General features: G+C 35.4%; 3 protein-coding genes across 5 annotated transcripts; 2 read left to right on the top strand and 1 right to left on the bottom strand.

Annotated features, from left to right (window-relative positions):
- The first annotated feature begins 1,060 nt into the window (after positions 1-1,060).
- On the top strand, positions 1,061-2,963 carry LOC121261411 (metallothiol transferase FosB-like). The gene is made up of 3 exons (XM_041163766.1): positions 1,061-1,413; positions 1,635-1,740; positions 2,286-2,963. Exons 1-3 carry the CDS (start codon positions 1,259-1,261, stop codon positions 2,538-2,540), a joined length of 516 nt encoding a protein of 171 aa, XP_041019700.1. The 5' UTR covers positions 1,061-1,258; the 3' UTR covers positions 2,541-2,963.
- A 6,782-nt stretch (positions 2,964-9,745) lies between these two features.
- LOC121260676 (peptide deformylase 1A, chloroplastic) lies at positions 9,746-13,674 on the top strand. 2 transcript variants are annotated; one of them, XM_041162630.1, is made up of 6 exons: positions 9,746-9,841; positions 9,887-10,177; positions 10,932-11,021; positions 11,118-11,185; positions 11,474-11,542; positions 13,036-13,674. In XM_041162630.1, the coding sequence occupies exons 1-6, from the start codon at positions 9,770-9,772 to the stop codon at positions 13,274-13,276; spliced, it is 831 nt and encodes a 276-aa protein (XP_041018564.1). In that variant the 5' UTR covers positions 9,746-9,769; the 3' UTR covers positions 13,277-13,674. The 2 variants fall into 2 exon arrangements, with proteins under 2 accessions (XP_041018564.1, XP_041018572.1); XM_041162638.1 differs by lacking the exon at positions 11,474-11,542.
- Positions 13,675-13,936: 262 nt separating this feature from the next.
- LOC121259677 (probable polygalacturonase At1g80170) lies at positions 13,937-19,073 on the bottom strand. Of its 2 annotated transcripts, none has more exons than XM_041161364.1 (9): positions 18,622-19,073; positions 17,239-17,370; positions 16,962-17,132; positions 16,856-16,876; positions 16,505-16,712; positions 15,345-15,426; positions 15,162-15,270; positions 14,947-15,063; positions 13,937-14,382 (listed from the first exon to the last, which is right to left on the bottom strand). In XM_041161364.1, exons 1-9 carry the CDS (start codon positions 18,835-18,837, stop codon positions 14,101-14,103), a joined length of 1,338 nt encoding a protein of 445 aa, XP_041017298.1. In that variant the 5' UTR covers positions 18,838-19,073; the 3' UTR covers positions 13,937-14,100. The 2 variants fall into 2 exon arrangements, with proteins under 2 accessions (XP_041017298.1, XP_041017305.1); XM_041161371.1 differs by having other exon boundaries at positions 14,350-14,478.
- Positions 19,074-23,131: the final 4,058 nt, after the last annotated feature.

Raw genomic sequence — 23,131 nt, 5'->3', positions numbered from 1 at the left:
CGAGACAAGTTCTTACAAATGCATGGTGGTACGCTGATCATCGCTTATTAATTAAGATGATATTATCCTTATTTTGGGAGTGGAAAAATTAAGAGTACGTACTTTCAAGAATGAGGGATATATGTAGGTTTCTTCAAAATACGTAGTAGGCCATTTTGATTAGCGACTTTAGCTCGTTCGTCTTCCCTGTCAAAGGAAATCAATTTCATTTATCATTATACTTTAGACTTGTATGCATCCATTCACATGCATGTAATTTCACATTAATTCAAAGCGTGCGCGCCATAAATACTCCCAAAATAAATAAGAAATTTAAGCAAATGTAAAATAAGAAATAATATTTACAAAATTATATTTTTCGTGTATTCTCTTTAAAAAAAATAGTTAAATCTGAATCATGTAAAAAAATTATTTTTTTAAATCTTATTTTTATTTTTAAATAAATATGAGATATTTACATATTTTAAAATTACATCCTTATAAAATACTCACGTAGGCATGCATGCTATCATGTTCACTTCCAAATTACGGCCGCTAATCATGACTGGCCACTTAATTAATTAAATGATACAGTATGGACAAATTGCGTGATCGATACATGATTTGATTGCATAATAATATATAATACACATTTACATCTTTAATGTTTCGTCCTTCCGCATGCTATCAAATTGAAAGAAATTTTGGTACCTTTGCGAGAATGTTTCCATCATTATATTGTCAAAATTAAGAACCTAATTTGCATAATATAAGTGCTAAAAAGACACGTCACTTTTATATATAGGCTGGAGAAAATTCTATACTACTAATCAATAAATTTATTTTCTAAGCTATCGAACAGATTATAAATAAAACAAAACGGATAGGCTCACTGCTAACGTGTCTCAGGGACCCACCCACGGAGTAGGTAAGGTTGACATCCGAGTCAGCAACGAGGAGCTAGCCTACGTGTAAAACTAATCGAGATCTCTTGAGACATCTGCATGCAGAGGAAACGTGGCTTACATGAAAGAGTTCCACGACGCCTATAGGCTATATATTGAGCCACTACCCGCCCTTTCTTTTCGACTGCGTGACTCAAGGAGTCCCACTATTTCCAAACTTCTCTTGCTTAATTCAATTTCGCTTCCCCTGTTTGGCTCTTTTGCTATCATCTCTAGCTATCCTCCTCGTTCGTTTAATTTCGAGGAGAAAAAACTTAGTATTAATATCTATTTGGTCAGTGTTTGTTCTTGGATTTGGAGTTTTTCTTGCGAAAATGAAAGAAAGCATGGCAAACCCTCTGCATCTCAAATCTTTGAACCACATCTCACTTGTGTGTAGATCAGTTGAGGAGTCCATCGATTTCTATCAGAATGTTCTTGGATTTTTCCCTATCAGGAGGCCAGGCTCTTTTAATTTTGATGGGGCATGGTAATTAATCTCACATGCACAATAAGATCAGTACATAAACAGGAATAAACGGATCAAGAACATAATTCTTTTAAATTCTTCTCTTTTATTATTATTATTATTTTTTAAGTGATTTTTCATTTGATCTTCTCGATTCTTGTTGAAAAGTTTTGTTTTTGTTTTATTCTTTATAATAATCTTAGATGGGTTCTGGTTTCTGAATGTTGTCGATATATGTATAGGCTATTCGGCTACGGGATCGGAATACATTTGTTGCAAACAGAGGATCCAGATAACATTCCAAAGAAGACTGAAATCAACCCAAAGGATAATCATATTTCTTTCCAGGTAATTTTCGGTCGAAATATATGGCCTTTCTTTCCTTCTTTCTTCTTGTTTGTCGGTCAGAACGTTGTAGAATTTCATCTGAACAAGTTCTTTAAATGAAGTGGTAGATGAAATTGCTGAATCATTCATCGTACTAAACAAACAAGCTGGGATTGAGACAGATACAAAAAAGAATTTCAATTAAAAATTGTGTTGAGATGAATGGAGTGAAGATTCTCGAATTTTTTTAGAAGAATTTTGGAAAGTTTCCTATATTTCAAGAAGCTAATTTTGAGGGGAAACAGAGAAAATTTCAATGCTCAACACTACTTCTGATCAATAGATATTGAGTACTACTCAAGAAATAGATGATATTCAATATTTTGTGTCTTACTTGTCTTGCTACTCCTGTACGTGCACCCCACGTCCCAAATATGTTCAGTGATGCGAAAATTCGAGCATGATCAGGTCCATGACGTTGCTTGTAACAAAACTGTAACAACGTTAATTTATATGGTCTCTAGCAACGTTAATTAAACGATGAAATTCATGTGGTTGATGAGCAGTGTGAGAGCATGAGCGCGGTGGAGAAGAAGCTGAAGGAGATGGGGATTACTCACGTGCGGGCGATGGTGGAGGAAGGCGGGATTCACGTTGATCAAATCTTTTTTCACGACCCTGATGGCTTCATGATCGAGATATGCAACTGTGACAACCTGCCCGTCGTCCCTCTGGCGGGCGAGAGGGCTCGGCCATGCTTGCGTGTAAACCTCCAGATGATGCAGCAGCAACAGCAGCAGATCCGAGTGGTCCATCAATAGAAGAATTGTTGGGTGAAGTGCCGAGAATAAAACCATCCCAACTATAGTATGTCCCATTTTCGTGTCTCGTTTTGTGTCCTGTTTGTAATAAGATAACCTCTTGAACTCCTCTTAGTGGGAAACGGTTGCTTTCCAACTTTATTAAGAGTTGGAATTTCCTTGGCTGTCTTGCATATTCTGGTCTCAAATGCCCACGTCGTTGTTGGCAACACCAACTTGACTTCTAAGTCAGTTCCGTGACTGACTCATGTGGGGTAAGGAGAGGTGAGAATTGTGCATGGTGAAGTGATCACCAACTTCTAGGTTCTACTGTGAGTCTGTGAGAGTTTGCTTTTGTTCACCTGAGAACGTGTAGAAATTGTATGTTCCTATTTGGATGAAAGAGATTTTCATTCTAGTCTATAAAGACATTTTAAAGGTTTATTCTGAGAGTATGCAGATTGAAGATTGAAGATTGATTTAGTTTATATTCAAAGATGGCGTATACTTTTAGCCTATCAGAGTTGTTCGTATAGCTGCGAGTCCTGTGATGTTACCTTGAAAGACATGGGGAGAGGATTTATCTACTATTCTGCTGGGTAGCGAACACCAAAATTGACCATGAACAGAGGAGCTTGAGCTTAACCACTTCAACTCAGACACTCTAACAACCACCTATTTAGGAACTCTTGGGATTCCATTCGGACAAACTATTCACAGGAATTCTGCTCGTGTGAATTTCTTATTAAGAAATGGGTCAGATCTAAAGATTTGTCAACTGGGTTTTGGGTTAAGACTGATTTTGGCTGTAATTATGTTTGCAGTCAAAGCAGCAGCTTAGCAGAGCATTCACAGATCTCTTATTAAGTGGAGCAGCTTCGCACAATTGCCAACGTCTCCCAAGTTTTTTACGTTTGCTATAATTAAAGTACCACGGGTTAACAGAGCATTCGCATTCTCAAAGCAGATTGTCTGAGCTGAAAGTTGTTCTAAAATACAAGTAATCAGAGATCTGTATTCTGTAAGAATAATGACCAAAGGATGTCTGTCTAGGTGCCAAAAAAAGAAAAAAAAATGTTATGAAGAAAGCATGATAAAAGAATTTGCGTACGCCGAATGCTAAATCGATCTATGGATAAATGCTTTGAGCAAACCCGATCGGCACATCTATGACTTAATCAAGAACCGTATACACAAGCTATAACAACGTTCAAAACAGCAAACAAAAGGAAAACAACTAGTACTAAAAGAAGGCAAATTTTAATATTTCATCTTTGAATGCCCAAAAACTTCATATATAATTATATATGCTGAATCCACTCTAAAACATGCACATCCATTAAAGATCAGTAGAAAGAATCAGCAACAAATGAAAAACGATACACAAACTCCATTAATACAGTCACACGAAGATCGATCGAGACGGGGTATTTTACAGCCCCCTTGCCAGCATTTGCTCGTAATTCTCTATGGATTCGAGCCTTTGGATCAAGAGCTGGTGCCGGAACTTCTTGATGAAAGCCTCGGCACTTTCATCAATGTCTTGGGGCGGCTTGCTCTCTGCCTTCTTTGACACTGCCTCCTTGTTCTTCTCCACGGTATAAGACTTCACATCTCCCTTATCTCTGGAACCACTGGGCCCGGCCCGATCTCTTTCACGCTGTAGAGTTTTCTGGGTACTATCGAATGGATGCGACATGGAGCTATTCTTCATTACAGCGTCTTCTCTTCTCTGAAGCAAACAAAACCCAGGATAGGATTCTTGATCAAGTCCTTTGCTTCCACATATATATAGAAAAAAAAAAAAAAAAATTGTATTATTTTATTATGGAGTCAAAACTGCAATTATTTGTTCCCCATTAGAGTGAAGGAAGGTTTATAAATGGAGGTTGGCGCCCAATTAAGTGCACAACTTTGCTGACTTTGAAAACAAAGTAAGTTGTTAATTAACTACGAACTAAGCAAGTGATTGGAGCTTCCAATTTCTAAATGACTGTATAGTGCGGCTTAAGGCATTTCACCCGCATGGATTAGGATCGAAAGGTGCCCATCCAAGCGCCGGGTCTCCCGCGATGGGAACAGATATATTAATATATAGATATATATATATATATATATATATAATATAGAGAGGAAAATACTTTAATCATGATTACACAAAAGTATACTTATAAATTGATGTGATTTGATGTGATTCGTCAGAATATAAAATTACTTTTATTATAAAATAGATCTAATAGATTCAATGAAATCAATAAAATGATATCAATTTGTAAATTTATTTTTTGTAATTTTTTTATATTTGTAACATTTATCAAACATATATATATATATATATTTGTGTGTTTGAATTATTAGAAAGAAAGAAGGTTCGTGGATGATTACTGATGAGCAAGAATATATAGCATGGGATTCATACCAAACTCCATAATTGTGTATAGATGCATTGCATGCACATGGTGTATCCAATAAACATGATGGACGTGTCATGTTGTGTTGGGGTATATGTAGAGACTGGTTTGGAGCTGAAAAAGTGTTTGCTGAAAGTTGGCTCGACAGTTGGCTTGAGCCAAGTTCGCTCGACTTCGCTCGACAGACCGCTCGAGCGAAGGCAAGTCAGAGAGGTTCGTTCGAGTCTCGCTCGACACTCCGCTCGAGCGAGACACAAACCCTAGTGTTCGCTTGACACTCCGCTCGAGCCAATGTTCATTTGGCTGTTCGCTCGAGTCGCGCTCGACACTCCGCTCGAGCGAAGTATGCAGATTTTGCCATATTAGGGTTTCCAGCGCCACTCACTATATATATGTCATATTAGACTTGTGTTGTACGGCCAGAAGCATATTTTGAGAGAGAACAATTGTCTTGTGAGTGCATTTTGTGTGAGAGTGTGAGTTGAGATTGAGTGATTGTAATCTTCTCTGGTTAATAAGATTTCTGCAGCTCCTGTGGACGTAGGCAATTTGTCGAACCACGTAAATACTGTGTCGTGTTCTTGATTGTGTTGCTTTTACTTTATTTGTCATCGTTGGTGTGTGTACTTTGTATAGTATTTCACAACAACTGGTATCAAGAGCCAAGGTCGGATCTGAAAGAGAATGATGGCTGGAGATAATGTAAACGCACCCGGGATCGAGAAGTTTGACGGCACTGATTTTGGATACTGGAAGATGCAGATTGAGGATTATCTCTATGGGAAGAGGCTCCACCTTCCACTGTTGGGAAAGAAGCCGGAGAGCATGACTGATGCTGAGTGGACCCTGTTAGATCGACAGGTTCTAGGTCTTGTTCGGCTGACTTTGTCGAGAACAGTGGCACACAATGTCAGTAAGGAGAGAACCACGGTGGATCTCATGGCGACTTTGTCAGGTATGTATGAAAAGCCGTCTGCGAACAATAAGGTGCACTTGATGAAGAAATTGTTCAATCTGAAGATGTCTGAAGGTATGTCTGTAGCCCAACACTTGAATGAATTCAATACGATCACAAATCAACTGTCTTCTGTAGAGATTGAGTTTGATGATGAGATCAGAGCATTGATTTTGTTGGCATCGTTGCCAAATAGTTGGGAGGCCATGAGGATGGCTGTGAGTAGTTCAGCCGGCAAGGCAAAACTGAACTACGATGACATACGTGACATGGTGCTTGCTGAAGAAGTACGTAGGAGAGACTTTGGTGAGTCCTCGAGTTCAGGATCTGCCTTGATTGTTGACAATAGAGGCAGAGGACATGGCAAGTCAAGCTCCAAGAGTAGGGGAAATAGCAAGATGAGATCTGGACAGCAGATCACATGCTGGAGTTGTGGCAAGCCGGGCCACATCAAGAGAAACTGCAGGAATCAAGAAAGTTCTGATGATGATGCTGTGAATGTAGTGGCAGAAGAAATTCATGATGCCTTACTTCTTGCAGTGCACAGTCCGATTGATGATTGGGTGTTAGATTCAGGGTCTTCGTTCCATAGTACTTCACATCGAGAAATCATGCAGAATTATGTTGCTGGTGATTTTGGGAAGATGTATACGGCTGATGGAAAGGCACTGGATGTAGTAGGAGTGGGTGATGTGCATATCACACTTCCAAACAGGAGCGTGTGGACTTTACAGCAAGTTAGACATGTTCCAAATCTGAAGAAAAACCTGATCTCTGTGGGACAGCTTGATGACAGCGGTTTTGCAGTAGCGTTCTCTGGAGGGGTTTGGAAGATTACTAAGGGTGCGCTGGTCTTAGCGCATGGTAAGAGATCTAATTCTTTGTATTTGACATCGGGATCCAGTGATGTGCAGGGAAATACAAGAGTGCAAAAAGGCAGGCTTGGTCGCGCGAAACATGTGAGGAAGCCAAAGGGAGTCAGCTTTGTCGTTCCTCATGAAAGTCTGGGAAAGTTGGCTAAGGTTGCCAAGATCGGTTCGAGACCGGATACTCCTAGTGCAGTGGGAGTTGTGAGTCGCCCTAAGGGCGATGTATGTGGAAGACTGAAGTCGGGCTTGACTTCAGTGCGTCTTCTAGCTTGAAGACGGGAGCTGTGAGCTGCAGAGATGATAGGGCTTGGCTGGAAACAATGGCTGGCATGTGGAGACCCAGTCTCCAAGTGGGAGATTGTTGGGGTATATGTGGAGACTGGTTTGGAGCTGAAAAAGTGTTTGCTGAAAGTTGGCTCGACAGTTGGCTTGAGCCAAGTTCGCTTGACTTCGCTCGACAGACCGCTCGAGCGAAGGCAAGTCAGAGAGGTTCGCTCGACACTCCGCTCGAGCGAGACACAAACCCTAGTGTTCGCTTGACACTCCGCTCGAGCGAGACACAAACCCTAGTGTTCGCTTGACACTCCGCTCGAGCCAATGTTCATTTGGCTGTTCGCTCGAGTCGCGCTCGACACTCCGCTCGAGCGAAGTATGCAGATTTTGCCATATTAGGGTTTCCAGCGCCACTCACTATATATATGTCATATTAGACTTGTGTTGTACGGCCAGAAGCATATTTTGAGAGAGAACAATTGTCTTGTGAGTGCATATTGTGTGAGAGAGCAAAAGCCCTAGAGAGTGTGAGTTGAGATTGAGTGATTGTAATCTCCTCTAGTTAATAAGATTTCTGCAGCTCATGTGGACGTAGGCAATTTGCCGAACCACGTAAATACTGTGTCGTGTTCTTGATTGTGTTGCTTTTACTTTATTTGTCATCGTTGGTGTGTATATTTTGCATAGTATTTCACAACAATGTTGCACGTGTGAGCACTTATTGATGAGTATGGTAAGTAGTCATCATCACGGCGGATGCCTTAAATCATAGATGTCAGATAAGTAGGATCAGGAATGAATTGCACTGGCGCATGCATGGGTTGCCATTTTTTTCTTGTTTTCGATTTGATTTCCATATCTCCCTCTTATAATATCTTCGCAAAAATACGAGTTTAAAACTTTTTGTCACTAGAATCAGTTGAGAATTATTCTAAATTTGAAATTATGCTATATAGTGCAAACTTATGTTATTTGCATCTCACTGTAATATTGCACCATTTAACAACTATATAAGCCCCGCTTTGATATCATATTGAGTTGAGATGAGTTAAGTTTTTTATAAATAATTTTAAGTTGAGATGGTTGAGTAAGTTTTGTGAAGCCTACCTAAGATGTGTTTAAATATATTTATGAAAAATTAAAAAAAGTTACGAGTCTTACATGTAAAAGGTGTTGAATTAAAAAAAAAGTTGTGGATTCTATGTATAAAAAAATTTTGATTTAAAATAAATTTAATGATTTGAGAGTTGTGTGTTTGAATATGAAATTAGATTATAATTAATTAATTTCACGTCTGTCTCAGTTACAAATGGAGCCTAGCCTAGTGTCACTAATGCACCTTTCATGTGGATAACCCTTTTTTTTTTTTTTTTTTTAAATAATGGGTTAAAGCACTCGCCAACCACTACATTTAATGAAAAGGAAAAGAAAATATTTTATATTAGACCCCGCGACGTGTTTGGCTCATTTAAACCCCAGCCATTATTACTTAAGAGTGGAAAAATAAAAAACCATTTTAAATCAAAATTCTCCGAAAATGGAACAAAGACGGAGAAGTTAATTGAGCTTTTTAGAGTATATTTTAGTCCTAAGTTCACGTCACGAGGACCTTCTCATTTCTCAAAATATATAGTAGGTTGGGTTTCTATAAAAATATTAAACACTTCTATGAAACTAAAAGACATATTTCCTTAAGAAAAAAAGGTATATTTGGTATTCTAGATCGCACGTATATTAAGAGCATTTTTATTGGATTGATTAAATCTATCTTTAAAATTTAGTCAATATCACAATTTTTTATATTTACATATTCTATTTAAATTCAATCTCCACATTGGATTAGCCATTCACTATCTATATAATAATAAAATATTATTAAATTAATAATTTTTTTATTTAATTTATTTGTATCACATTTTATAATTCTACCAATTTAATATTAATAATAATTATATTCTAATTAAATTAATATTAAAAAAATCATAGTTTCAAATGTCATTTAATGCTAATAACAAAAAATTGAGATTATACTTATCTAAATTTCTTATTCACTAACCAAAGTGAAGAAAGAGTTACGGGTGAGAAATATTCCCGCATTTTGTTGTCGTTCCCGTGTGTGTAGTTGGAGTGAGAAATTAGTATTTTAATGTTTGGTGAACCAATTGTAGTTGTATATATTTGGCCAATCATTATAGTAGAAATCCAAATTATTTTGAAAATAGCCAATTCAATGTAGAGTCTTTTTGGTATAAATTATCTAAATTTTAGCTAACCTCTTCATTTAGCCAAGTCAATGAAGATGCTCTAATAAGGAAGCTTTCATATATGAAAATATTAAACTCTTACAATATCTGTATATTTTCGGTGTAAGATATCAAATAACTTAGTTCTCAAATAAATATTTAATATTATTTTTATCTCTATCCAAATTTGAATCATTCAACAACAGATAAGTTGAAAAAATGTTAATATTTATTTTATAAAAATTATTCTCATTAGTTACTATTTATTATCCCACATCTTATGAAAAAAAATATAAATATAGGATGTGAGAGTAAACAGTAACCCGGTAAATAAAATTTCTCTTTATTTTATTATATAACGCCCAAGCCCAAGCCCAAGCCCAAGCCCAGCGTAAACCAACAGCGCACTTTGTGGCAGTATCGTAATTATATTGCCGTTGGGCCTTAAACCCTCCACCAATACGAATTTTATCCAAGGAAATCAAAATAAGATACGGCTATGGAGACCTTCCTTCGTCTCCGCCCCATATCCATCGCCGATAAATTCCTCAATCCGACTACAAAGACCCCGATTTTTCGGAGAATCCATATACCCATTTTGGCACCGGAATTTTCCTACCCGAAGTCGCCCTTCAATACCGCTTTCACGACCCGGAAACCGTATAGTACGTTGTCGACATCGATTACCAGAGCAGGTTGGCTTCTGGGACTCGGAGAAGAGAAGAAGACGAGCTTGCCAGATATCGTGAAGTCGGGTGACCCGGTTCTTCACGAACCGGCCAGGGAAGTTGAAATTGAAGAAATTGGGTCGGAGCGGATTCAGAAGATAATTGATGACATGGTTAAGGTTATGAGAACGGCTCCTGGAGTTGGCTTCGCTGCTCCTCAGCTTGGAATACCTCTAAGGGTCAGTTTTGAATTATTTTTCTTTAATGGGTCACAGTGGTCTGTTTCGCTTTTCACTTCTTTGTCCATTCTAAATCTCATATTTTCCTTTTGGGTAGTGTGGAAAAGAGATGAAAAGGCCTAGAAAAACATGGTTTCATAATTGCTGTGTTTGTTCTGGCATGAGGTTCACGTGTAGACATTTTAGTTCTCTCAGTCTTCATTTTAAACTATAGAGGATATTACCAGTAAACTATATGGGAGGATATGGGGCTCCGTGTACTGTGTCTTTGGCTGTTTTGAAGCTAAATATTGAGCATATTGCTTTGACTAGTGAGAGTTTGTATTGGTAGTGGCAACTTGAAGCTGCATTGGTGCACAAGATTGTGCATTTCTTTTCTTTTTTTTCTTTTACCTATTAAAAAAAAAAAAAGACCGTGCCTTTATTTTTATTTTTCCTCTGAAACAATGCATGACATAAAATCGAGAGAAACGTGTTTTGCATTATGGCCAATTTTACTTGACTCGCTGCTTGATCTGAAGGAGAAGTATTTCTTTTTGGTCAAACGATTACCCTTCTGTTGCTGTTAACAATAATATTTGTGAATAGAAATCGATGAACCCACTCAGTGATCACCATTTTGTTGTTAATAGATACAATAGATATTATGATTTGAATTCGGCTTTTCTCATATAAATTTACATCCTGCAAAAACATACACCAAGGAAGTGGGGGAAACCAACTTATCGACTGTCTTGTCATTTTATCTCTGCAGATAATAGTTTTAGAAGATACAAAAGAATATATTAGCTATGCAACTAAGGAAGAGACTAAAGCTCAAGATAGAAGACCTTTTGATCTCCTGGTATGTTCAATTGCAAGGATGACATTCAAATGGTAGCGATATTTGCAGCATCCAACAACTTTTTGATAATTATAATTTTTGGTTCTTTTGAGGCAGGTCATTTTGAACCCAAAGCTTAAAAAGAAGAGCAACCGGACTGCACTATTTTTTGAAGGGTGCCTGAGGTAAACGCAGACAGCTGTGATTACTTTTAAGTCGTTTTTGTATATATAAATTTTATTAATATCTTTTCTAATTCAACAGATAGATGTCCTTTCGACCCTTTATCCTTTTGACTTTGATTTACTTATTGTATGATACATGAGCTGAGACTAGATTGCAAGCTTTGTTACAGTGACCATTTTTTCCAGAAGTATTTTGATGAATGGAGAAGTTTCTAGTGTCAAAATAATGATTCAAATTAGTTTAAGGCATTTGTATTATATATTCTAAGTTTTATTTTGTACAACAAGGCCTCTCAGAGGACACAAATCAAATTTGAAAAGTCAAGCTAGAAATAAAGGGGAGACTGCTCAACCCAGGTGATGGCAACAGCATTTTATAAGATCCTATGACCGATCTTGTGCCATTACATGCAGTTATGGCCCTATTTTCTTCAAGAGGTCATTTTTCTGATTACTGATCTTAACGTTTACATGCTCTGCGACATTGAATAGAGTCAATTTGAGCACATGTGCATCCTTATTTGGCACTGTCAAATGGTTTGCGAAATTGAAAAGTATTGAGCTACAGAAATTTCTTGAACGGTGTGTGATATACAGTTTTCAAGCATTGGTTTGTGCTAAGCGATATTGGGAGACCCTGTCCTTTGAACAGAATTGTCTCAATGCTTCTGAAGCTTATAGTGCATTTTGTGTTTATATGGTGATATATATTTTGATAGTAAACCAAGACAGATTTCAAATTTTGGGCTTGAGTAGGTTAGCGAAATCATTACCAGATGTAATTCAACCTCAAGCTCCCATGCTTGAGTCAAGACTAAGCCAAGCTTAACCACTCAAAAACTTGTCTAGGATGTGAATCTCAGTTACAAGATTAAAGATTATAGCTCAGGAGGAACCACCATCTATCATGTAAAACAAGCTAAATCTAAATTTTAGTATTGAATGTAATATGCTTGGGTATGGGAAAAATATTTGAATTGCTTATAAAAAAAAAATGGGAAAAATATTTGAGTGCTTGTGACAGAAATGGATGATGCCCACAAAAAAGGGACAACTATGTCTCTTCATTGCTCCCTTTGCTGAAAAACTAAGGTTTGATGGAATTAACATACAGGGCTATTATATCGGCTGGAAGATTTTATATTATTTTCTGTAATATATGTAATAATTCTATTTGCATGCATCTACCCTGGTAGGAGCTTCTGCCACACGGTTTGTTTTTTTACCTTCCAGTGCTCTTACTTCATGTCCTTATGTTGTCCAAATGACCGTTGGTTACATTGAGAAATTTCTGCTTCTACTTTCCATCCCATGGAAAAAAAATGCTAGTGGTACTTTCTTGTAAAAACTATCTAGTGTTAGTGATGCAAGGTGTCCTTAATGTAGCACTTTATTTTGGGTACTCCATCTTAGCGTCAATCGATTTCTGACCTTGTAAGAACCAAGGTAAGGTTAATGAATTCTTGGTTCTCAAATCTAAGATCCAACATTATAACTTGATGAGAAATGTTTGTTAATTGTTTCACAAAAAAAATATCATTGTTGTGATACATCAAATTCTAAAACTCTTTTTATTGTAAAGAAGATCTAGCATATAACATCTATCTACATCAGCTTGTGAACTTTACTTTGTGAGATCTCTTTATCAACCTAGCACTTCTTTAACTTTATTGTGTGGAAGGTTAATATTTTGGATTGACGAATCGTAGGAATCCTAGGCACTTTAAAGGTTTATGTTCTGATTCTCTGAATGTCTGATACTTTTGAATTCCATTTGCAACAGAGCCGTGATTTGGATAGAATTCATGGCCTATGGTTGTTAAATCTAATTTTATTGTCATATTCTGCAGTGTTGATGGATTCAGAGCAGTGGTGGAGCGGTACCTAGATGTTGAGGTTGCAGGTTTGGATCGTTATGGCCAACCCATCAAAATAGATGCTTCAGGCTGGCAGGCCCGTATTTTACAACATGAGTGTGATCATTTGGAAGGAACTCTTTACGTCGATAAGATGATTTCTAAAACCTTTAGAACTGTAGAAAACTTGGACTTACCTCTTGCTGATGGATGCCCCAAGCTTGGTGTTCGCTAGTACTTTGGAGCTGGACATAAAATTTGATATGCAGTTCCGTGAGGGTTGATGTTCCAGTACTGCTTCTGGATGCAATTGAGCATGCTGGAATTCAAGATTCTTTGCTTAAGATTGGAAGCTGTATTTGTGTTAAACTTCATAACTTGGAGAGTCGTATTCCAGGCAATAAGGTAGTGCTTCAAGAATAGTTCAGCTCGTGTTGTGCAAGTGCTTCAATATTGGAAGTTACCAAAAAAATGCACCACTAAAACTCACTACTGAATGAGGAGGATCATAACTTTTCCTTTATTTGTTTATTCGTTTGATCATTCCAAATGAAGCATTTGTCTTTGTTTCTTTGGAATTATTGAAGATGAATGTGTTAGCTTGAAAGTTCTATAATAATAGTCTTTTCTCTACGTTCATTTGGTATCATAAACACTACAGAATGCTCCTCCATTGTATAACATTTCAGAATAGCCGTAAGAAAGAGAAAAGGCACGGCATCGTTGACTTTCACTAAATTATGCTTAGTTTAGTTGAATATAATTGGAATGGTCCTTCAGTGCGTACAATGATTTACGGAAAATGCTAACATGCTAATAAATTATAACATGTACAAGCTGAAAATTATGTAAATCAGTCTTTATAAAGAAAAACAGACGCTTTACAGTTGGTTTGCCACGTCCTGTTTCTTGGTGCGTGGGCTATTAAAAGGCATGCTTAGGCACCAACCTATATATCCTTGACTAATGATTGAACCGAATAAGTCGTGCACCATATCTGTCTCCGAGTTGATCTCTTTGCCATGCTTCCATACATATTAAGAACTGAATGACCTCTCTTCAGGAAGATTGAATTGCAGAACCCAGTAGGCCTTCCTGTTTAATGCAGCTTTCACTACATGAAAAGCATGCAGGTGGGTGTACTAAACCTGAACTCCAGCCATGCGCTTTCCAACAAAAAGATCTTGTAATTCCGCTCGATGACGGGAGAAGCTGAATATCTTCCAAGTACAGCCCTTCACATGGGGAGTCATCACTGCAGCCAAATTTTATTGCTTCTTCAGTTGCTGAAGTTCCTTTGATGTGTGTGAAGGATATGTTCTCCACTTTAACAGCCAAGGTCTGCATTCCCATGGAATGATAGATGTTAATCTCTGTTACTATATTCTAATTCAAACAGCTCTATTCACGAAATGGGGTAGAAGAGGAGGCCAGAGTCTGCAGTCAATACATAAAAGGTCACAGCCACACAGGCTTGCCAATTTCTAAAGACTATCCCGTTTTCTTGATAGAAAATTCAGGACTCGTTCCATGCTGAATGAGGTGTCCTCATAGGGCGATAATGACATACAACTATTATAGAAGACAAATCATGCTATAAATTTTTTATGCTATGCATTATATATATGATGAATGCAATAGCCTGTTCCTAGAATATGACTTCTCATCGTTCTCAAGGCACACTTCATATATACATATATACATGGATGCAAACCAAAAAAAAAAGGCCATTTTTTCTTCAAAAAAATGTGCCCATGTTAATCCAGTCCGCTATTACAAGAATGAAGGAATTCTTCTGGACCCAATTCTATAAATAGTTGTATGAAGCAAATTGAATCAGGGACATTCACTCCAAAGAATTGCTTCTAGTAATACTAATTATTTAAAGTTTTAAGAATTGCAAACCTGATTTGCACATGGCAGCCATGAATCACAGTAATATTGATCTATAATGATTGGATTTGATACATTTTCCATCAACACATTCTGGAATGAAATATCAGTGGCAAAACCACTACCTCCCTGATAAAGATACAAGAAAACAACGATTCAATCAGCTAGGAAATCTGTATTTGTGTTTTGAGAGAGAGAGAGAGAGATGCAAGCTTGGTGAAGATTACCTGCCACGTTTTGATCCTCAACCCATTCTGAGTGTTGGAGAGGAAAGCTCCATCAACCATCACATCATGCACCTGCGACCATGAGTTTGACTTTCCCAAGCTTCCAATACTAAAGGATGTAGATCAGAGTAAAGGTGCTGAAACCTACAGTTATAACTTATTGAAATTAAGCAGTAGGACAACCTTATGCCGTGACCTGGGCCACAGATAATGTTTCTGATCCTGATCCGAGAAGAGTTGCTGACAATAGAGATGCAGTCATCCCCTAGAGTAAGTGCAAGATCTCACTATAAGGTAACGGGTAATGCATAACTTGGATGAAAACGAAATAAATCTGTGAACTTCAGAAAAACAGGTAAAAGGTTTGGTGCAGGTTGTCCTTTCCTTTGGTAGTCAAGATTCAAGAAATGAACAAATAACAGAGATGGTATTTATTTTTATTCATTTCAAGGTAACACAGTGGATTGAACCAACAACTGACCCGCCACCCATTTTTATAGAGGGAAAGTGTCACTAGAACCAGAACTCATCAGCCACAGAAAGAGCATTTTCACCACAAACGTTCCAACCTTGTTATGTTGCAGCATGTGGTTCTTATCTGTCTTCCTCACAACAAAATTGAAAATATGTTTCTCTATAAATTTCAATAATACATTTAGTTATACGGTAGTCAAAATTTAGGCATATGGGCATTTGAAGCTAAAACACAAATAACCATGTCAGCATGGAAATCTCAGTCATATATCGCGTAGCTGCATAGTCTAGAGTTAATTCTTCTGAACAAAAATTATTTTCACATAATTAGGTTTTCTGTAATATATTGCTTTGATTTGTGGAAAATTCATGATGAAAAAAAAAATAAAGTTAACGTTCACATAAAAATCTGAGAACCAAAGGAAAAAAAGAAAAAAAAAATGTATAAGAGAAGTTTGAAGTGTTTAATGAGAAACAGGGTTGAGCCCTTTTTTTTTTTTTTTTTAATCTCAAGACAATTTCTACCAGCAACTTGGAATGAAGCTTAGTATTGCAACACTTCTGTAATACCCCGAATTATGTGAATGTGTATAGGAAGGTGGTGAATGGGATCTCACATTGCTTGGAAGAGAGAAGTTCAAGCCCTTTATAATGATTCCAAGGAGCTTTAAATTGTAACACTGGCTATACCGGCCCAAATGTGACTTGGGCCTTCTTCAATATTTACAAATGACATCAAAGTAAATCTCAACCAGAAGTGTGGAACTTGAGTCATACCACCATGATGGACCATGTCTGATGAGTTATGTGGGATCTCATTCACTTATACGCAATCAATCCAAGGTATTACAACTTTGTGCATAACAAACCTGTTCTTATTATGCTATCCTCGAGCTCAACACCTTTTGATGCACTGATGTGAATTCCATCAGTATTAGGGCTATGAGCAGATGCTATCACTTTGAGATTGGATGCAACAACCCGAAGGCACTTGGTGAATGCCATGTGCATTTGTTGACTATTAACCACCATGAGGTTCTTGACATTCAAATACTTGCACCTATGGAAAGTAATGGCCTGCATTATAGTTGTCATACCTTATCAGGAAAATAAAATCATTGAGTGATTGCTAGTCTTCCCACAATGATAAAATTGACAAGCAGAGACAATCAAAACAATGGAACTAACAAGACTAACTCCAAAAACAAAGAATCACTAACCGTTGGAGCATGTTGGCATGGCTGCCATAAGATAATTTGAAGCCACAGTTAGTGCAAGTAAAAGAATCTTTAACAGAAATAAGTTTGAGGAGCAAGACAGCGATACATTTGTTGAGTTGGTCTTGCAAGACTGAGCCCACCATTTCTGTCCCATCCCATTGATTGTGCCTCCCCCTTCTATGGTAAGGTGGTTCACCCCATGGAAGTAGATCCATTTACGTGGATTCATACCATACCAGGCATCAGGATCTTCAGGTGCAACTATTTTACCAGAGATCTGTTAAAATATAACCAAATAAAGTTAAAACAAGGAAATATAGAAATATGCAATATTTTGTTCTAATTAGATTATTAAGAGAAATCAGAATAATTTTGGAACGCACCTGTAAAATGACCTTTGACTGGCAAGGCCCGGCAAGATCAATAGGATGAATCATAAAAGTGTTTCCAGCCGGAATTACAATTCTTGTTCGCCGAGAGAACGAACAAGCTAGTTCCCAAGCATCTTTGAAAGCCTAAAAGCATTGTAATACTGTACTCAAGGCTGGGCTTTGAGAAATGTGATGTGGAGGAAATAATGATCATGTAGACTTCGTTTTGACTCCTAATATTTATCACCGACCATAAACAACATATTTTTTTATGATAAAGAAACAGGGAATTTGCATTTTGGTATGATCAAAGTGTCTTCATCATCCCTAGGGATGAGTTCAGAATCCTTCACCAAGCCAGGCTACAGAATGCCTATAGAAGCGGTAAATGTGCTTTCACCTATCTTTCCAGAAAGAAAGCAATGCTTGATTTTATTGCAAAAGAATGCAGGAAACCCCCATCCCACCCTCACTGCCCTCAAAATAAAGTTCAAAGCGAAAAAGAAACCAAAGAAAAAAGGACTTAGTATTTTATGGTAACAGTCTCAAAATCAATTGAGATTTCTAACATCCATTTCTTTCCCAGTTTTCCTTAGCAACTAACAACGGTCTCTGAATAAACAAAATAATTCGGCTGATGGGCAGGTCCAAACTGTGTTCATGCCCCCCCAAATCTCCATCCAAACTTTAAACTATATTCTACAATGTTGTGAGTTCAAATTTACCAAAAAACAAAAAAATTGTTTCACTTAATAATCACCATCTTCTGCAATTGAAATCAACCATTACAAAAAACAAGGAATTTTTCTCACCAATCTTGAATATCCCAAAAAGCTCACATAAGCTCTAAGCAATGATGTTATCTAATTAAACTCGATCCTCTAAACAAATCTCTCAACCACAAGCAGACATGGTTTTCAAAGAATATGTTTATCATTCGTATTTAATAAGACACCTCAAGTACATTATTTAATCATTCACTGAATTCAAATAACTACGCCTACACTTAGGCTCGTTTGGCAACAGATAAAATTTTTAAAATTATCAAAATTTCTCATAATTTCATTCACAAATATCACTCAAACCCGGCACTTTTCAATTTCAAATTTTCAAGATTTATATCTAATTATTACCTAATCATTATTCAAACACAAAAATCAATATAACTTTTACAAATACAACTTTTACAAACTTAAAAACAAAAACAATATTAAAATATAATTTTTTAAATTAATAATATTTTTATTCTAACTCGTCTCTCTCTTTTCACAAAAATAACAACGCAAATCATTTTACTTTACATAATTATGAGAAATCAAGCGTCTAAACGAGCCCTTAATGTATGTAATTATGAGCTGTGATTATAAGAAGTTAATTAGTAGGTGAATCGACTACCTTGGTATCATCATGGAGACCGTCGCCTTTTGCACCAAAATGACTAAGAAAAAGAACCCGTTTAGATATGGGTCTGATCCTGGTCGACCCAGATTGTGGGAGCTGTAAGAGAGAGTCGAAACCTTCTACATATATGAGATTGGAGGTCAGAAATATGAATGTGTGAAGAAGAAAGTTGAGGCATGTCGAAGATGAAGAAGATCTCAGGTTGGTCATGTTCCCTCCGACATGAGAAAAAGGAAGGAGAAATTTGAACAAGTTGGGATTTTGTCTTCAACAGTGATATTTGGAGAATCTGGAAAGCGCATCATGTCTTTGCAACCCCTCCTCCCCCTCTTCAAAAGTTACAAACTTTATTCGCGGTTAACTATACGCCGTTTATTTGTTTGCTCATCCCAGCGTACTCCATTGATGACGTCTACCAGTACCTGTACACCCAAGAATAGATATTTCCTTGGCCTTTGAGAAACGGAGAGGGCCTAGAGTCTAGACCGTTAAAAGTTGAAGGTATTGCCTTTTAGCTCGAGTCATGACTCATAATCTATGATTCTATAGGTGTTAGTTTTATTTGAAAATTCAATGGAGTACTTACGATTAAGATTTTTAATCTAACATGAATTTATATTTAAATTCGAATCCAATACTTAATACATACCACTTACTTGAAAATAACTCAAGGATCATTGAGCCAATAAAGATAATTTTCTGCGTGATTGCAAAGTTAACAGAAAATTAAATATAGTTACGAGGATTTGTTTAGCTAGGCCATTTAGAAGGAAATGATTTCTATCATTTTAGTGTGCAGATATTTCGGAGAAAGTAAATCTGAAATTCATATGAGAAATTTTATTTTTTAATTATATATTTTACTATTTTTCAAAAGGAATACGAATGGTTTGCTAAGATTGTATTTATAACGGTACTCCTTAAATTAGTGTTAATCATATATGATTGAGATTCAGATGTAATACTAATCAAATTAGATGTATGACAATTAAAATCAAGAAAATGATACTATGTTTTATGATTTTGTTTCTTTATTTTGATCACTCGTTTATTTAATTTTTTTTCTTACTTAATAATTATGAAATGGATTATTAATGTATTAGTATATTTTTTATTTTTTAGGACATGCCCAGCAGTTTATCGTTGGGCTGCATAGCAACAACTGCAGTCCCTATAAATTAGGATAATGATAAACGTACAACTACTTCACAATTCGTTTATAATTCATTTTAAATCAATTAATGTAATCGTGACATATTATAAAAAGATAATTTTAATTTTATTTAACTACCTTTTATTTAAAAATAAAAATAAAAAATTAGTTGCAGACTAATTATAAACTAATCATTATCCTTAAAATTAACAGTTTATTTACAACTACAAGCCCGACAAAACCAATCAATCCAAGATCGAAAGAAGCCAGTTTAAGCAATCCAAGGAAACTTCCTTGGGGGAATCGGTATCTACCGACACCCACGCACGGAACAAATTTAGGAACGCACATTCCCTAACCCATAATAGAAGCCGTATTTTTGCAGCCCCCACTCTTGTAGCTTACCACAAACAGTACAAGAGTCATAAAAAATATAAAAAATTCTATAAGAAAGCTTTATACTATACACTTTCATATAATCAATATAAGATTTATTATTTTTATCATTTTAATTTAATGTTTAAATATATATATATATCTAAATAAAAAACTAAAACTGACAAGTCATATGTTAGTTAATTAGATATATGTAGTGTAAGGTTTTCTTATAGCAAAAATAGTTTTGGATTTTCTATTCAGAACTTATAATAGAAAAATTATATTCAACAGCCCCACACACACATGTTGAAGAAAAAAAATAAAAGAATTTTCTATTCAACAGGTGTGTAATTTAGGACTGTTGAGTAAAATAATTCTTTTTTCTTTCTTTTACCAAATGTGTGGTGTAAGATTATTGAGTAGAATAATTAATAAATTTTTAACTCATAATTTGATATTATTTCCTTTATAATTTTCTACCAAAATAATTATCCTATATTAATTTTCCATTATAATTAATTCGATATAATTAATTATATTTGAATAGATTTAAATCACACATCATCTACGTGACATATAATTTAATTTAAAAAATAAATTTTATAAATTAAATTATATCATGTAAATTATATGTGGTATAAAAGTTTTCAAATAGTACTACCATTATTTTCAATCTCATACCGTACTGGCCAGTATTTGCCGTACCGGTCACTGGGCTGGTATAGATACCATATACATTTTGTACCAGCTCAAATACTGGTCATACCGGCCTATATTTCAGCTTTTAATTTAATTTAATTTTTTTCATTTTTTCAAATTACAAGTTTATTTTTTGATCACCAATTCAGACTAGACTATTTATAATTTATATATATATATTTATATATAATTTATTCATATATCGACTATTCCGAAATAGTACACGAAACGATACCGATATTAAAATTTTTTATTTTCTTTAACTGATATAGCATCCGGTACAGTATTTAAAACATTAAGTACTACCGATTAGTTAATTATATGGGTTGTGAATCTGTGATGAGTTGCTCCGGAAGGTTTTTGCTAAATTAATTCGCAGACCCGCTGTATGGAGTTGAGAGTCGGGACGAGGGTGTAGCTGGGCTGGGCTTAAAATTAAGGGAGGTCCGGGCCTAGAAACTAGTCGGGATCAGGGTGTATCAACTGAAGATAATCTCCCGTAATCAAATAATGTTTCTCTTATTAATTAGTTTACGATAATCAGCATAATTGTTTAATTAGTAATGTACTTCAATCTGTAATAATGAAAAAGATTTATTCCTCGCATGGAGCTCCATCTCAAACAATGAGAAGAGAAAAAAAAAAAAAAAAAGAGAAAGGAAAATCAAAGTCTAATGTTCATATTAAAAAAAAAAAAAAGTCAAATATGGTTGCGGGAAAGGCCTTGATGAACGGCGAACAGGAGGAAAGCAGATGGTCCAATTTGACTGCTGTCGTGTATAACGCGTTGCGGCGAGAGAATTACCATTGGATTATGTAAATGTAAATATAAAATTTACATAATATGATATAATTTTATATTTAATTATTTTACTTAAAACATATTTTTATATTGGATTATTTATTTATTAGTTAAAATAATAATAAAATATTATTAATCTAATATTTATTATTATTATTTTATCTATAAATAATAAATAATATTTATTGTTTGTACACTTTATAACTATAAATATTATTTAAAAAAAAAAAAAGAAATTAGAAACCGTACGTTTATTTAAACACACCGACAATAAAAGTAGCAAAAATTGATCTTTTAAATCTATTTATAACAAAGTTGGTCCGATTATCATTTTGTTTGTGGTTTGGTTTGAGGGATACAGTGTGTTCATTGTTGAGAGCATCCCATATTCGTATTTTTGTTTGTTTGTTTGTGTACAATGATTAATTACGTTGTTGAAAATTAAGGTGGAGATGAGTGCTTATGATAATGTCTTGCCGTTGCCGAGATCGACCAAATTCCATCATTGAAGATCAAAGTCACTTTCTCAATGATTTTTATTTTAATCTTTTTTAGCGTTATGTGATTAATGGCGGTGGGTCGACCGAAAGGGACCCTCGCCTCACGCCTTTTCAAACCAATTTATTTATTTATGGTTATAATTTTGTTACCAACATTAATAATTAATTTCCGTTGGGCAGATCAATGGTTGGATGGTGAGCAAATATAGATCGTATTATAGATATAAATAATTAGATAGGAAAGTATTTACATCCCACATCATCCACATTGTATAAGTACATACACATATATAATATGCATGTATTAAACATTTCATGTGTTTTTATCTTTCTCAATGTAAATGTCAAGATTGGAATAAATTAAAAATCTTAACTCCAAATTGATATAATTCAAATAACGTGCCACTTTAAAATTTGAGTATTAGGATGTTGACTTTTTCGTGCATGTTGATAATAATATGGTATTTATAAAAATAAAAATAAAAATAAAAATAAAAACTGGTTTGAAATTTTACATTGCAATTAATTCAAGTTCATCATTAAATGTAGAATATTCCAAATATGGAAAAAGAACAAATAAAAGAAAACACGGAAGAAAGATGGTCCCATCTGATGGATGGATAACCACGAACTCATGAAATAATTGTCTTAAAAATTAAGTATATGAAAAAATGGTACCCTATTTAGTATATATAAATGTGTCGACTTTTAATGGAAAAATTAAAAAACTTGGTAACACCACCACGATCAGCTTCTATATAATTATGACTTAATTAGGGAGAAATATATTTGAATCTCTCTAAAAATCTCTATACGTACATTGATCATCTGATGAGGTTCAATGTGCAGATGTTATATATTTTCTCACACGAAAGAGTACTTTTCTCAACCCAAATTAATCCTTCACCTAATTGTCTCTTAATTATTTTTTAAAATCACTCTCCTAGCTAATTGTCTTATTGAGTTTACATT

Source organism: Juglans microcarpa x Juglans regia, chromosome 1D (assembly GCF_004785595.1).
Source record: "Juglans microcarpa x Juglans regia isolate MS1-56 chromosome 1D, Jm3101_v1.0, whole genome shotgun sequence".
NCBI lineage: Eukaryota > Viridiplantae > Streptophyta > Magnoliopsida > Fagales > Juglandaceae > Juglans > Juglans microcarpa x Juglans regia.
This window is presented reverse-complemented; position numbering and strand designations above follow the sequence as displayed.